The 16,722-nt window shown below is 36.6% G+C and overlaps 1 protein-coding gene and 1 long non-coding RNA gene across 2 annotated transcripts; both read right to left on the bottom strand.

The window, feature by feature from the left end:
• LOC117316856 (low affinity immunoglobulin epsilon Fc receptor-like) lies at nt 1–6,576 on the bottom strand. Its single transcript, XM_033871636.1, has 7 exons — nt 6,135–6,576; nt 4,221–4,354; nt 3,888–3,978; nt 3,091–3,312; nt 2,185–2,342; nt 1,386–1,476; nt 1–300 (listed from the first exon to the last, which is right to left on the bottom strand). The coding sequence occupies exons 1-7, from the start codon at nt 6,514–6,516 to the stop codon at nt 74–76; spliced, it is 1,305 nt and encodes a 434-aa protein (XP_033727527.1). The 5' UTR covers nt 6,517–6,576; the 3' UTR covers nt 1–73.
• A 475-nt stretch (nt 6,577–7,051) lies between these two features.
• Nucleotides 7,052–8,038, bottom strand: LOC117317003. The gene is made up of 2 exons (XR_004530074.1): nt 7,846–8,038; nt 7,052–7,176 (listed from the first exon to the last, which is right to left on the bottom strand). It is a non-coding gene; the product is annotated as an uncharacterized LOC117317003 (long non-coding RNA).
• Between the last annotated feature and the right edge of the window lie 8,684 nt (nt 8,039–16,722).

Genomic DNA, 16,722 nt, shown 5'->3' with positions numbered 1-16,722 from the left:
TTGTATTGCATGATCTTTTTTATTATAGTTTTCTCAAAAGCTATAATTGTGTGATTTTCACGCAAGAATATGACTATCGCACAATCTCGCAAATATAGAAGAGGTTATATCCGGTACAAAAACAGTCCAACATCAGGAAGTTTTCTGACCGTCTGGTACATCCACATCTCTGCGTCCCTCCGTCTGGTTCCCCGCTAGCCCAGGACCTCTCAGTCGTCTTGACAACTTCGTCGTTGCTGAGATAGACCCAAACTTCCTCATCATTCCTCTTACGTCCTGTGTATATTATATCACTGGTTCCTGGAGAGACAAGACCACATTGTCATGTAAAATAACGTTGGAAGGATGTATGTCAGTTTAAATAATTGTATTTTACATTAACAAATTGAGAGGGTGACTACAGGTTACTAATAAATGCTACAACTACAAGGACTTTTTTAAAAGACATGTTTGACCTTTGTTCATTCGACCTTTGCAAAAGGCTAGATCTGTGGAGACTAATTGGAATATGTTATTATCTATAAACATTTTCTATATATTCATAGTAATGAAACTATAACTAAATTCTGCATATCAGCATGAAATATCAAATTGAAACTTTAGATACGCTATTCCCTCCTCCGTTGACTTGTCAATAATACCAAGGGCTTAAAGTGTATATAAACATGAGGTGGCAGTGGAAACTCAAAGCAGTTCAAACGAAAATCAAAACCTGGATGTCGAGGAGCATAAGCCTTATTATTTAATCAATTTCATATTTTTTGATGTTTTATTTCAAATCATCGTCCAGTTCATTTGTACATTTGAAACCATATAACTATTCAAATTAATTAAAACATTACATACAGGTTACTGCAAGCATTCGAGAAATTACATTTACACTAATGTGTCTATAATCTGCTATATCAAAGAACTGTTTACAGAGGTGGCAATGTCTCTAGAGTCATTCTCCAAGGTTATTTTGTATGAAACTTTCGCTTAGGATATGATTGTGTTACGTATTGGAATTTCATGGCGTGCTCCAATGTTCATAAACGAAGACGAATACTGAGGATATATACCACGTCTTACTATTGTGTTGCTTGATTTGACGTGAACATAATTTGATATAAAAACGTTTTCGATAATTTGCTTTATGAATTATTCCTTTATATAGCAAAGTATAACAAATTTCAAAGCAGCTACATTGTGTTAAAATATAATCCTGTTGTATATTTTGTAATATTTTCCCTTTGTTTCAACTAGTTGACTCCATTACTCCTATAGTGACGAGCTTTGTTTTTGAAAGTGATTTTGTGTTAACTAAAAATTAAATATATAAATGATTATACTATTATGATTATATCATGCAAATAAGAATAGACAAATTAACGTGATTTACTCACCAACACGACTTGGCAGATTCTCCATAATAAATTGAGCTTCCTTGTCCGACTTGATCTCCACTAGGTTAGCCCCCTTCTTAGTACACCGAGACTGCAGTAGTGAAAAAAGGGAATTCTTGAAAATGACGCCAAATCATTAAATATGGACTTATTTCTAAATTTCTAAAATCCTCTTTACTACGATTGTTTTGGTAGTGTCCGATTATAACATATTTTAATGCAAACATATATTTGAGGCAATTAAATTGCATGATTTTCTGAATAACGTATTAAAGAATTAAAGAGCATTTTCTATGAATGAAACGTGGCTCCGTTCTTTATGTATAACGAGAACCACAAAAAATGTTTTGTTTTCGAGTTCTCTGAACAAATGCCTACATGACTCATTTACCAATACATCTGGAAAATAATTATTGCTAAGATTAAGTGGGGTTCTTGCCAGAGGATACTGAAACAAGCTTATGTGAAACATCTTCCCACGTTGCGACACTATCAAATATGGATATGGTCATCAGGTTAAAAAGTGACCAAATGCGTGATGGGCAAAGCAATGACATTGGCGTAGAATATTCCATCATATCGAAGCTAGGCAGTTGATTAGAGATGCGACATCATTTACAAACCTCTTTAACAGATGACACCAAATCTTTACTCAATTTTCTTCTAGCCGTTGATTAAAACTGCATAGTGTATTGATTGTCGATTTTTCTTTTTCCTTTTTCTATATTAAAAAGCATGCATAAGAGACATTATCATACTGATTATGAAGGTAAAGGACAGAAGAGATATTACAACTCACAACTGCAACGCCCCAATCTGTTTTCTCGGAAGTAGTGGATACGTAGTAACACTTTTCTGGAGATGAAATCCAGCCATTGTCACAGTCTTTTGGTGCACCAGTAGTGGTGGCGGCGGAAGTGGTACTTGTAGTGGCGGTAGTCGTACTAACAGGTCTGGCTATTGATGGAATAACAATAGGCGTTCTTATTACAGATGATTGATCGCCGACAATTACCATCAAAATTGAAACTCAGGATATAGAAATGTATACCTTAAAGCATCAGAATGAATTTACTTAACAAAAATAGAACGTAAAAGAAATTTAAAAAAAGAATAATTTCAATTATTTTGAAGGAGATAATAAAAATATGCAACACACTATTCAATTAATTTGAAGGAGATAATAAAAAAATATACAACACACTTTTCTTATTTCGAAAAAAATATTACAGCCAATTTCCGGAGATGTGTCATCTTTCAACATTATGATCACACCAACTTTAGCTGAATAGTATTCCAACGTTTACAAAATGAAATATATATATATATATATATATTCTTTGTACCACGCAGTGTGTTCTAACATACAAGGCAGTATAGAGTAATCCACCGACATAGAAGTATCTGCATAGCTAAACAGATTTGGCGTACTATTGCAATATTGTCTGGTAGAAATCGACGATTGTGTGAATAGGGAAAAAGTTATATGGACTCCAAATAGTCGCGTGTCATTCCTTCTGACTAATTTTGTTACCAGAGTAATTTCAAAAAATGTCATAATATTTTTTTTTTAATACATGCAGTGTGTGATTCCCCATAAAATAGCCTGTATACGAAATCATGTTTGATGAACGAAATTTAATATGGCCAACATCCTTTACATGTTTTTAAATAAAAGTACATATGATAGTAACATATGACTTACGCAAATTCTCGCAGATATAAAAGAGGTTATATCCGGTACACAGACAATCCAGCATTTCGAAGTCATCTGACTTTCGGGTACATCCGCATGTCTGAGTCCCTCCATCTGGCTCTCCACTACCCCATGTCCTCACCGCTGTATCGACAGGCTCATCGTTACTGAGGAAAACCCACACGTATGCATCATTCCTCTTACGTCCGGTATATACTATGTCACTTGTAGCTGAAAGTAACAAACTTTGTATATGTATGGTATGTTTACAGCCACAGACGAGTTATTATCCGTAACTTTTTCAATAATATATGAGGTTTGATGTCTAGAATATTGAATACTGGGTAAGGTTGAGCTAGTTGTTTAATGTAGATGAAATGATTTTTGACTTCGAATTCAAGTTCGTATTGTTTTAAAATGTTTGACCATTTTTGGACCATTTTTGAAAATGATATTTTTTTTTTAGATATAAACCGGACTGCAATAGTTTCAATTTTTCACTTGTCTTGTACAAAACCAACAAGTGAAAAGGCTATCTCAATGTGCTTTTAATGGTTTCGGTCAAGCGTACCTACCTCCACATTATTTTTCTCAGTCTAAGTCACATTGAGTTCGAACGATGTTTCATTTACGTGAGGATTATGAAGTCATCTGATTAAACTCCCATTGTCCAATGATCTATTCCATGTATCTCTCTTTGATACAACAGTAACATTGAACATTACTGATTTCATTTAATCCAATTTATTAGCATAAGAGCATTGGATTTTTTTGGTGTATTAGAAACGGTAAAGAAGTTTACATACAAACACGTGATGGCAGATTTCGCATCACGAACTGTGCCTCCTCGTTAGTTTGGAACTCAACTAGTTTTGCTCCCATGTCAGAACACCGATTCTGCAGATAAAAACACAAATGTACTAGCGAACTAAAACGAACTATTAAAGGTGAAATAAGTACAGCCGGAACACTCGTATCTACATATTTGCAATTGCGAGGAAACTTTTCGTTATAATTAGATGAATGTCGATCACTAAAACAATGAAATAAGAAATATTTTTAGACGGAACATAAGGATGAGTTTAGATTTAGAACAAAAATAAATAAGCTTTATTAAAACAATGGATTTAAATACTTACAATAGCTCTACTCCACTCAGTTTTCTGAGAAGTGGTGGAGACATAGTAACACTTTCCCCCAGGTGACATGATCCAGCCATCGTCACACTCTGGTTCTGCCGTGGTGGTGGCGGCGGTGGTAGTAGTACTACTAGCTATAAATAGAGGCGAATGCATTAGATATTCAACATAGTTTAACATATCAAGCCGTAATAACAACAAAAACAAACCAAGAGGGAAATCTGTCGGTTAGCTGTCTATCATTGGAATAGCCTGTTTTATTTTCATTTAATGTCGATATACATCACGCACAAAATCCGGTCAAATGTTTTAGTTCATCAAGTTGACTATTCATTTTTTTGTCAAAATGTTCCATCATAAGGCCTTGCAAAAGCTTCAGTATCTACACCAAATTATAGAGGTTGTCTCATCTAATAATGAGACATATACATTATACAGCGACAGTATATATGTTTGTCAACATCTCCAAAACGGATATATCTATGATCAATAATTTTAATCAGTGTTCTCACTTACCAATGACCAAAATTTCAACAACTGGACTCATTTAGATTTGAAGCATTAATTGTATTAGCATGATAACACTTCCGGTACACAAAAAGCGTCTACCTCCTGTAAAATGTATCTGGCTACCAGGTACCTACAAATATATGATTGAATATGCCTAAAAAGGGATATTTTCTGTTCGATTCTATCTCGCTTTGTGAACTGAGCAGCCTTCGAGTATGAAACAATAATCAAGATCTCCATGGAAACAGCATTTAATAATTTCAAACAAAAAATATTTCTTTATTCGGTACATAACTTGAGTGGAGTGTTTATTTATGTAATTATATCAGTATTGCATTACAGTATTACTGTATAGGTCTCAATGGTGATTAAATATAAAAACAATATATATATTGATATTTTAAATTGATAAATAGAGCGAAAAAAATAACAAGGAACAAAAATGAAATAAATGAATGATAAACATACATATACCGTTAAGAAACCCACATCTGTAAGCTTTTACCATTTCCTTGGGAATAGGACGATAAGACATTTGAACGTTCATGGTGTTTTGTCAGATTGAATGTGTTATTGATAATGAAAGTTGTGGCGTGAGCGAAAGGGAGCTCCGATCGGAATGATAAGGGGTGTAAGATTTCAGTAATGTGGCACGCTATACTGGTTCTCAGTCTTAAGAGTTCGCTGTAAACTCTAAAAAAGCGTTTTTTACGTACACACATGATTATTCTCATATTTGTCATCTACATCATTCCATTCCCAGACAAATACGTGACTTCATATTGATGGTAGTTGGTAAATTGTCTATCTGATATTTATTCGAAATTCACACAATTATATCAGTTAATATGATATAACCGATCCAAAATCAGTATGAAAATTCAATATATATTATTTTAATAATCAACTTTATTACAATTTTACATATGAAATATCGAAAATTATTCATTCTATAAAAGTGATATTGAAAACATATCACGTTTTCTGATATTCTTCACTTATGAAAAATATCACTTTTTCTGATTTGACCAATCAGAACACTGCTTACAAAGGACAATGATGAATATGAAGAGTTGTATCTGCTCTCCGTCATAATACAAGATATAATACATCACGTTACGATATGGGGAATAATTGTGAGCCGTTGACAGGCGACCGCAGATCTAACAGTATCTTCAGCAATAGCAAATACATTTCACTCGTGTGGCTAATATCTTAATATATTTCATTTGCGCAGTCAAAATATTAGTCACACAATATATTTAGTGATGCTGAAGGCTAGTAGCTACTAGATATTCTCTATATATAATAACACATCATTCATCTTTATTTTTATCAATTTCAGCAGCTTAACATAACCGTTAAATATAACTGATCCAAAATCAGCATGGAAACATCCCTTACCGTCACTGTCTCCTCCGCCCTGCACTAACTCTCGTAACTCAGCCTGCTCATTTTTCAAAGTACGAATTTCATTTTCAAATCCTGACAGTGTTTTTGAAAAATCATTTAGTTCGTTGGATACTGATCTTTTGAATTCGAGGATTTCCGTATTGTTACATGGACACTGACTGGTCGAGTTTGTCGTTCCTCCAATAGCATCGACTCGCCTTTGTAGCTGACATACTTTTTCGTTGAGATTGAAATACGTTCCGTTCAAAAGTCTTACAACTTCACTTGTTAAACTACTCTCTTCGAATTTCTCCACCGAATCCTCTTCGTAGCAAAATACTTCATAATGCCTTGATATAAAAATCAAAGCAGCGAAAATTAAACACGTCTGCATCCTTCTGAACTTCGCGATTGTCGGTACGTTTAAATTCCAGTGAGTTTAGTTCCCATATGGTTGTAATCAAATTCTTAGTCACGTGATTTCTCGAGAACCTCGAGATACGTTGTTTGTTTGCTAAACGTTTGACAGTCCCTAAACATGTCAACTTCACTGTATCAAATTAAAATCTATATCCGTACAATGTTTACTGTAATGTATTTATCTAACAACAATTGCGAAAACAAAATAACAACTTATATAAATCATGACTTGCTGGCCTGTAGCGCGTTGGGAACCGGAGAACACGGTGAAAATGCACATGGTCGGACAAGTGACCTTATACCTTTTCTCGTCCAGTCGGGGAATCGAACCACGGTCGATTAATGGAAATGCAATTGAGCTACCACTGTGCCATCCGACCACTCCATATTTATTAACCTTAAATTTCCCTTCAACACTTCATTCGAAGACAACTATCTTCGATTATAACGATGAGTTGATGCCTATAACGTCTACACAATGAAAAATTTCTATTAAAATATCTTATACATGAATTGAAATTGGCCGTTTATTTATTAAACGACAATTGAAACAAACTTGCAATACAAGTTGATATTCATAAAATCAACCATATGAATCGAACTTTGGTCCAAGGTGGGGATACAAAACCGCCACCTTAAACTAAAAACTTAAGTTACAACAAAATACTCATATGTGTGAAACTTAGATGTAAAGGTAGTTACAAAAGTTGACCACATACAATATCCAGAAATTCAATGATATAATCATGTCGACATAAAATGTTCAAAATTGATACAAGTAACATAGTATAACAACAGGAGGATGCTGGGGAGGAGGCGGGTAGATAAATTCCAACCTTAAAATGATGTAAACACAAACTGACCTTGACTTGTGTCCATTAGTGATGCAGTCTGTTTCAGTGGCTGGGTAGCTACTGTTACGTGTAATAGGTATATATAGTAAAATCACTGCGCGTGACCTTTCACCTCCATAACCATGCGCCCTCACTCTGTTATGAAACCCTTTGATAGGGATTATAATAAGCATTTAATATATGCTACATAATTCAAGATGTATTTTAATTTACTCCTTAGCATGTATAAATGATATTAAAATTGCATTTTAATTGTTTATTATACATGACTTCGGACATGACAAGCTTGTTGACCAAAGAAGACAAACAACTAAACCCATAGATTGAATTGAAATTGGCCGTTTATTTATTAAACGACAATTGAAACAAACTTGCAATACAAGTTGATATTCATAAAATCAACCATATGAATCGAACTTTGGTCCAAGGTGGGGATACAAAACCGCCACAATGGTATCTGATTATCCTAATGATCAGGAACCATAACCCACCCGAAGTCGTGTCCGAATTAATGTATAATATAATAATTCATATGTGATGCATGAGTTATAAAACTGCTGATATACATTTAAAACAGATGCTCAACGCATTACCATAAAGAAAACAGTTACATGTCATACATATATGCATAGTTAAGCTTCCAAGCATTTGAGGTAACGTTGCATCTATAAGAGATCCACAGCAAAAGTGAAATGATATGATGATAAAAGTCTGATATCCAGGCACTTACAAAATGCCTGCATTCCACACACAAAAATTAAGATACAAATAACGTATTTTCAAGCATTTAAACATAAAACAATAAGAGTTTGTGACAAAGAAAAGGTATGGAAACATGGGAATGTTATAAGCACACCAATCCCAAGATATTATCACAAATTAGGACAGTGTTATATTCAACGCCGGAAAACGTTATGAGTAATCAAACTAAAAGGGGTAAACCCCAAACATGTATACACTGAATTGTCCAAATTAGTTTCTCCTATACAAAGAAACACCATGTATTCAGCATCCAGTCGCCCATCCGTAAAATTAAAGATAACTGGTATATATATGTACACGACTAGATCCAGAAACCTCGACCCTATGCCCAGGTTATCTGGATATCAATAACACAAATTATTGAAAGACATACAATATTTAAATCAGGTGTACAAATTATTTATGACTTTTAATATACATACATCAACCAAGAAGAAGAATCAACCTCGACCCTATGCCCAGGTTGGTATCCACTTCAACTGATATTATGAGTACTATGAAATGAAAACAATCGCATGTACATTGCCATTCAAATTTAGCAAGAATGCAGTAGGATGTAAGTTATTGACGGAAATTCTGTACCAAGTTTATATAACCTAGAACACAAAAAATGTACAGTTTGAACAATATAACATAGAAACACATAAAAAATGTACAGATTGAACAGACTCTTAACAACCTCGACCCTATGCCCAGGTTGAGCTAAACTCGTCCAGACCAAACCCAACAGTGAAGTGAATGGATGTCTTAAAGATTGAAATGTTTAGCTACAGCTTGCTGTGAAAGCAACCGTTAGTATAACGGGGTTGGTATGTCATAAAGAGTAGGGAGCCGTATATAGCGTTTGAAAGCCAACGACTTCCACCCGCCCATTTGTTGTATTTCCTCATCTGGAACCCCCGTCGCTGCAGCTGTGCTGGCAGCCCCAATACGGAAACTATGACTGGTATACTGGTTTGGCTGAAAGCCTGCCCATATCAGGGAGTTTCTGAGACATAAACTGAAGTGTTGGTAAGATACTGGGATATTTCCTGGGAATGTGAATAATGGACCTGGTAAGACACACCTTAATTGAATGTATTGGTACAAAGCTGTGACTGGGCAGGTGGAAAGTTCCTGACTCTTAGCATGAATTGCTAGGGTGACAGGACGAATATTGTAATGACCCTTAAATGACCTAAACGTCAACTCTAGAGTGGAAGGTCTTGAGCCAGCCAAAATGATCTTGGCATCGTCAAATTGTAAGACATGCGAAGTAGATTTGTTTATAGTGATTTCACCTACGCGTAAAAAGGCATGAAATGCTAACAGATACATTGCTTTTAGCATGCATGCTTGATAATGTGACGAAGCTATGTGAGGTAAGGAATGAACTAGTTTGTTCAGTATGTTTGGTGTAATAGGAAGTCGTGTCTCTGGACGATAAGAACCCCTCTGAATACTAGTCAATATTTTCTTTACAATGAATGATTGAGTTGGGTCCGGGTGACCGGCTAAGCAGTTGATGTAACCGATAGCTGCTGTATAAGTCGACACTGTAGCTGCTGCCATTTTTTGCTGAGACAAATGCGCAATAAAGTAGACCAAAGTGCCTACTGTAGTGGGCAAGCATGTTTGTAAATGAAAATCCCTGTTTACAAATTGATGTAAGGCCTGGAAAGCACGTCTATACAGTGCTTGTGTTTGAGGAGCGATAGCATCCTTCAAAAGGCTCTGAACATGCGTTGTCAGATGGTCAACAGATTGTCCGGTATGGGTGTTGCCTCGTTGTCCATTTGCGGGGCCAATAGCCGAAAACTGTCTACCTGTAAACGAGACAGATGATCAGCTAACACATTTCGTTTCCCCATGATGTGCTCTGCACGAAACATGAAATTTAATTGTAGTGATTTAACCACAAGCTTCCGTACTAATTTCAGTATAGTTGAATCTTTGCTGGTATGTGATGTCAACACTGCGACAACTGCCGAGTTATCACAATGAAAAAGTACACACTTATTCTGAAGATAATTCCCCCAAAGCTGGACAGCAAGGACTATAGGAAAAAGTTCTTTAATTGTTATGTGAAAAGACTCAAAATCTTTTGACCATTTTCTGAAAAACCACTTTGTTCCCAAAACCGCTCCAAACCCTATTCCACTAGCATCTGTATAGAAATGTAAACGTGCCGATCACTCCCATATATCCGACAGGAACAAGGTGACCCCATTATAAGATTGTATGAAATGTAGCCAAGCTCTGATATCGGCTTTGGCTTCTCTGTTTAGTCTGACGTGGTGATTGGGTTTTGTCAAGCCTCTTGTTAGCTCTATCAATCTACGTAAAAATGGACGACCAGGAGTTATCACACTACAAGCAAAATTCAGCAAGCCTATCAACGATTGTAGTTCACGAAGTGTTACTTTTGCTTTTTGCTGAAAACTGGCTAACAGATTGCGTATTTTCACTAGCTTATCGTTAGGTAACCTAGCTTGCATTCGGATACTATCTAGTTCAATCCCAAGGAATGTTATGGTAGTGCATGGTAATACAGTTTTACTATGTTTAATTGGAATACAGACCTATTTGCACAGATTTAGAAAATTTTCTAAATCTGTCTGACATTTATTTGAGTTTTTGGGAGCAACAAACAGAAAATCATCCAAAACATGGGTAACACCTGCTGTCTGTAATTTATTTTGTAAAACCCAATGCAGAACTGTACTAAATTCTTCAAACAAACGACATGATATAGAACAACCCATAGGGAGAACCTTGTCATAGTAATAATGCTCTCCGACTTTCATTCCTAAAAGATTGTGATCTTGTGGATGAATAGGAATAATGCGAAATGCATTCTCAATATCTGTTTTTGCCATAAGAGCACCCTTCCCAAAATACTTAATCAGGCCAATTGCATCTGAAACGGTTGGATATTTAACTGAAACATCCTCAGGGGCAATACCGTCATTGATCGAAGAACCGTCTGGAAAGGAGAGATGGTGAATTAAACGGAACTCATTTGGCTCTTTTTTAGGGACAAGACCTAATGGGGAAATCTGTAAATTTTCAAAGGGTGCACTGATAAACGGACCAGCAATTCTCCCCATTGATATTTCATGTGAAATTTTTCGGCGGAGCACCTCAATGTTATCTTTTGCAGATTTTAAGTTGACAGATTCCCGATACTGTCTAAGCCCCCGATATTGCAGTTTAAAACCAACTTTGAAACCGTCTTGTAAAAATTGAACTTTACCAAAGTCGTAGCCTCTTAAATATGGAAACAAAATTTCAAATTTGACTGGTGTTGGTAAGTAATTTCCTGATTGTTTGTAACTTATGCTATCTGATTTACGATTTATTTGAGGATTGGGAGGGTGCTGGTTTTGCCCCTGCCCCTTGCGAAGCATTCTTTTTACATTGTTGCAAGCTGTGTTGTCCTCCACATTTGGGACATGTGTGTGCGAATTTGCATTGTGCCCCCCGGGAACATGATCCAGTCTTGAGGAAGTCCCAACATTTACCCTTTGGGAATTTGTTGGGTTTGTTACCTGGAAAGGGCTGCTGGGCATTCCCTTTCTGAGATGACCTTAAACCTATCCCTAAGGCATGCATATACAGCTCATTATTGAGCTCATCCCAAGGCATGACGGAGTTGACCTGTAGCCACTTCCGAAAATTAGTATTGTAAAACATAGCAGCAGCAAATCCCGAGCGTCTGGCTAATGTTTGAATTGTATCAGCATACTTCATGAGATTGACAGTTTTGGATGGGTGAGCCTGAATGTATACCGAAACAAAAACATGAAATGCTTGCACCCATTGTTCAATACTTTTAATTTGAAAGGTTTTTGTGTTGGGGACTAACGAAATATTATCCCCATTCAATTGAATACGGAACTGATCGGGATGCGATGATGTCGATAATAATGATCCGAATTCAATGAATTCGTGACTCATTATTTTTGCTTTTACCTTAGCATCAATATGTACGTCAAGGGGTCGGGAAATGCTGCTGTACGATTTTGGAACACTTGCAATACCTGTCAAGCTATTAACTACATGATTGATGGGCGACTGGATGGGATTGTCATACGTCGATGATCCTGTTTGTGGGCCCGTTCCTGTTTGCAATGCTGATCCAGCTGCCGCTGCTGGTGTTGTTGAAAAGGCAGATCCTACTGCCGCTGCTGGTGTATTAATAGGCAGGTTATCCTGGCCTGCCATCACTGCTATTGGGTCTGTGACTAACCCAGACTGCCTCTGCTGACTTGAGTGGGGCATTGTTTGGTCAGATGATGCATTAGTTGAACCCAAAGTGGGTTGCTGAATAGCGATGCCCTTCGCTATCATCTGAGACAAAAGTTCAGCAGCAATGTCCTTTGTTGATGGAAAATTGGGTGCTGCTACAACAGCTGCCGCAGTAACATTTGCTGCTGTTGTTACGTCAGTGACATTCCTCCCTGACTGGGTATGTGGCCTAGATATAATGCTATGGTTAACCGCCGCCCTTCTGCGAGATCTCCGGATAGGTCCGGTGGAGCCTGAAAATGAAATCGAAGGAACGAACTATGTCCTCAAAACAATATAAACACGTAACCGATGTTTGTGCCACAGGAAATGTTGTTCAACCGAACACAAGGTCCTGCACAACAATTAATATGCACAATATAAAGCAAAAGTTGTTCAACCGGACACAAGGTCCTGCACAACAATTAACTATGCACAATATCAACAATGTTGTTCAACCGGACACAAGGTCCTGCACAACAATTAACTATGCACAATATCAACAAAATGTTGTTCAACCGGACACAAGGTCCTGCACAACAATTAACTATTCACAATATCAACAACAAGTTGTTCAACCGGACACAAGGTCCTGCACAACAATTCATTATGCACAATATAAACCAAAATGTTGTTCAACCGGACACAAGGTCCTGCACAACATAAACAAATGTTGTGCAACCGGACAGAAAGTCCTGCACAACAATTAATGATGCACAATATAAACAAAAAGTTGATCAACTAGACACAAGGTACTAAACCGTATGAACTTTGATCACAGTTATTTAAACCTGATAATAATCCAGGGCAGCATATTGTCATCACGTTATTTGATTAGGAGTAATACATTTTCTACTTAAGCTCATGTTACCCAACATTACAAGTTTAAAGCTCGAGTAACATATACAATCTAATGTAGCTTTTGCCATACGACAATGTGTTAATTGTTAACAAGCTAATAATCACTAGTTATATGATAGATATCATTCATAAGTGCACGACAATGTCCTCTGATGTAAAGTGACCACGTTCTTTAATTAGGCCTAATTCTGCACAATTCAACGTAATACCGTTTCCGTGAATGAACTAAAGAAATCGGTTAGTAGGCTCATGACCTATTTTAACTAGCAAGCTGAGTATAAACCGATATATAATTAATAAACTAATCCAAATACAAACAGACTAACAAATGATACCGACTTATCCATAAACATGTCTGCTCTCTTAAGTCAATTCTGAACGGTACAGAAGCGATCTAGTTTCTAATTTAATTTGTACACAAAGAACGGCCCTGGGCGGAAGTAAACAAAATCTCGCACATGCGCGAAATAGACCGTAGTACTACCAACCTTATATGGAAAGGTCACGAGGGTCAGAGTTGCTGCTTTCAGCCAATCGTATGCCCTGCAGGATTGCCCCACGCACAGAGTACTTGAACTTGCGAAGGCCCGCGGTTGAAAGATGTACGCCATCTTTGTTTAAGCAAACAAAAGCTGCGGTCTTCAGACCCTTGTGTCTCCAATAAAAACATCCTTCCGACTGATCACACATTAATTTGATGTTGCTGTTAACGAAGTCTACACCTCTGTTATACAAACTAACCGCTATCGATCTTGTCTTAGCACGATAAAAAAAGTTGCATTATTCCAACGTGGGTTACACCGAATCCCGCGCGAAGCCACTGTGCTATGGAAAGTAAGTCACTTGCTAAACGATCCTTAATATCCTCGTGATCCACAGAATCCAAATCATTACCACCGATTTGCAACAGTACAACTTTAGGGTGGATTTCAGAAATTGAGGTAGACATAGATGAGATGTCGCGAACCCGACTGCCCCCTTTTCCTACACAATGGACGCGAACCGAGTCAAGGTCGAAACCTAAATTTGACCATGAACCTGTCAAATCATCTCGTAACCTTCTCACAAAGCTATGACCCAGAATCAATACATCAACGGAATCCATTGCATAAGAACAAATAGTAGATAAATTCCAACCTTAAAATGATGTAAACACAAACTGACCTTGACTTGTGTCCATTAGTGATGCAGTCTGTTTCAGTGGCTGGGTAGCTACTGTTACCGTGTAATAGGTATATATAGTAAAATCACTGCGCGTGACCTTTCACCTCCATAACCCTGCGCCCTCACTCTGTTATGAAACCCTTTGATAGGGACTATACTAAGCATTTAATATATGCTACATAATTCAAGATGTATTTTAATTTACTCCTTAGCATGTATAAATGATATTAAAATTGCATTTTAATTGTTTATTTTCCTTCTTCATATATAGCGCGACTTTCAATATATTAACCTGTCCTGCGTTCCTATATCTGTACGTAACAGTCAGGAACGGAATTTAATATCAAGTGACTTTAAATAATGATAGCAGCTCTACAAAATATATGCTAGAAATATGAAGGACAATTACAAATGTAGTTTGTCGCGTTGGCTGAGTGGTTAACGTGTCCAGGCACTTAATCACGAACCCTCAATCTCGGGGTTGCGAGTTCGAAACCCACGTGGACAGTTGCCTGGTACTGACCGTAGGTAGGTTGTTTTTTCTTCGGGAACTCCAGCTTTCCTCCACCTCCAAAACATGGCACTTCCTTGAATCACCCTGGCTGTTAATAGGACGTTAAACAAATAAAAAAACAAACAAACAAACAAATGGCCGAGTGCACGTGGTTAACGTGTCCCTTCATTGACTTTATCGACTAGCCCTCCACCTCTGGTTTGCGAGTACGAAACCCACATGGAACAGTTGCCTGATACTGACCGTAGGTCTGTTGTTTTTCTCCAGGGTACTCCAGCTTTCCTCCACCTCCAAAACCTGACATGTCCTTAAATGGCCCTGGCTATTAATAGGACACCAACTAAACGAAGTTATTTACTTTGCTTTTAATGAAATAGCGGATATAAAACAGTGCCTGAATAGTTGCATGATATATTTATGTGTGTAATGGATTATAATGTATGAGCAAAAGAAAAATTCCGTCTCATTATTACCTGTATAAATTAAGGTGAAACCTATATTCCAGAAAACGAACAAAAAAAGCCTGGTGTGTTCTGTTTGAACGGCGTATTCCAATTACAGCGCCGGTACAACTGGTATAAGCCTAAATATAGAAACGAACGATCTCCAGCGCCATACAGTATAACTTATGGTCACTGCAAGGAAGACTAATCATACTAAATGATATTTTTTCGTGGAATTACGACAAATCTATGTCAACAAGAATATGAATTACAGTATCTTCGCATAATTTGAAGAAAGAATGTTATGTAGAGATTTTAAAATATCATTAAGGATTCCTTCATAGTAATTTAGTCTAATATTGTACTAACCAGAAAGTGGAGTTTTATTTTAAAGGATTAAACAAATAGCACACCAATGATTAGAGCCATTTACTCAGTTTTTTAATCAAACAGCACTATACCGCTGTTTTGATGACTCAGTGATACTAAGGGCAAAATCGTGTTGAAACCGGAATGGAAGTTAAATCGTTCACATCTGTCTGAGGCGTAAGCCTAATTCAATGGATTTAACAAAGGTATCTTCATTGGTTAGTATACGTGTAAAACTGATTTATTTCATATTCCTGAGAGTATGTCCGACCGAATTTGTGTTCCATTTATATGTACGAAGAAATCGAAAGAGTTCATCGCTATCTGCTCTGATAAGCTCTGTGATGAATTCAACTTCATATAGAGTCCAGCTATATCTCTGTATACTTTCCCCCTCATTGCCTATTTGCTGCATATGAATGAGTTTCGCGCCAAATGAAAAGAAAAAATATGGAAGTGTAATTAGCTTAGTTACTTTCATTTCCTTCCTCTCGATTTCGATATAAACAAACACACAGTTATCTTTCGTTTATGCGATTGTAATTTGGTTATGCTATAAGCTACAGTCTACAAAAATTTCTGTTTCATAAACTGAATGCATGAACGCATGAATTCATTTAGGATGAATCTTAAAACTGAATTATTTTGCTCATAAGTGTATCTTTTTTAGTTCATCTTATATTGTTTTTGTGTGTGTGTTTTTTTGTTGTTTTTTTTTAATTTAAAGTTGAATATGATTTATTGATCATTCTACCATGTTTGCTATGAAACGCCAGTTTTGATTGGTTTAAAACCATGTATTATTTTCAAATAACCCACGCCAATAATACACGGTCGTGAGTCACGGCTGTTACAATTTTAAATATCTAATATCCACCTGTTTCATAAAAGGTTACTATAGCCGAGTGGGCTAATGGGTTAGTCTTTCAATATTTTTTTATCAC

The sequence above is a fragment of the Pecten maximus genome, chromosome 18, assembly GCF_902652985.1.
Source record: "Pecten maximus chromosome 18, xPecMax1.1, whole genome shotgun sequence".
Classification (NCBI taxonomy): Eukaryota; Metazoa; Mollusca; class Bivalvia; order Pectinida; family Pectinidae; genus Pecten; species Pecten maximus.
Note: the sequence above shows the minus strand (reverse complement) of the source record. Positions and strands in the feature narration are given on the sequence as shown.

What these genes read in the sequence shown, in the direction of transcription:
- LOC117316856 (XM_033871636.1), bottom strand. Translation starts at nt 6,516, where the DNA reads ATGCAGACGTGTTTAATTTTCGCTGCTTTGATTTTTATATCAAGGCAT. An exon ending in GGGCGGAGGAGACAGTGACG is followed by an intron (nt 4,355 to 6,134) that starts GTAAGGGATGTT and finishes CTCTATTTATAG; the next exon opens with CTAGTAGTACTACTACCACC. An exon ending in CAGATTGGGGCGTTGCAGTT is followed by an intron (nt 1,477 to 2,184) that starts GTGAGTTGTAAT and finishes TCACTACTGCAG; the next exon opens with TCTCGGTGTACTAAGAAGGG.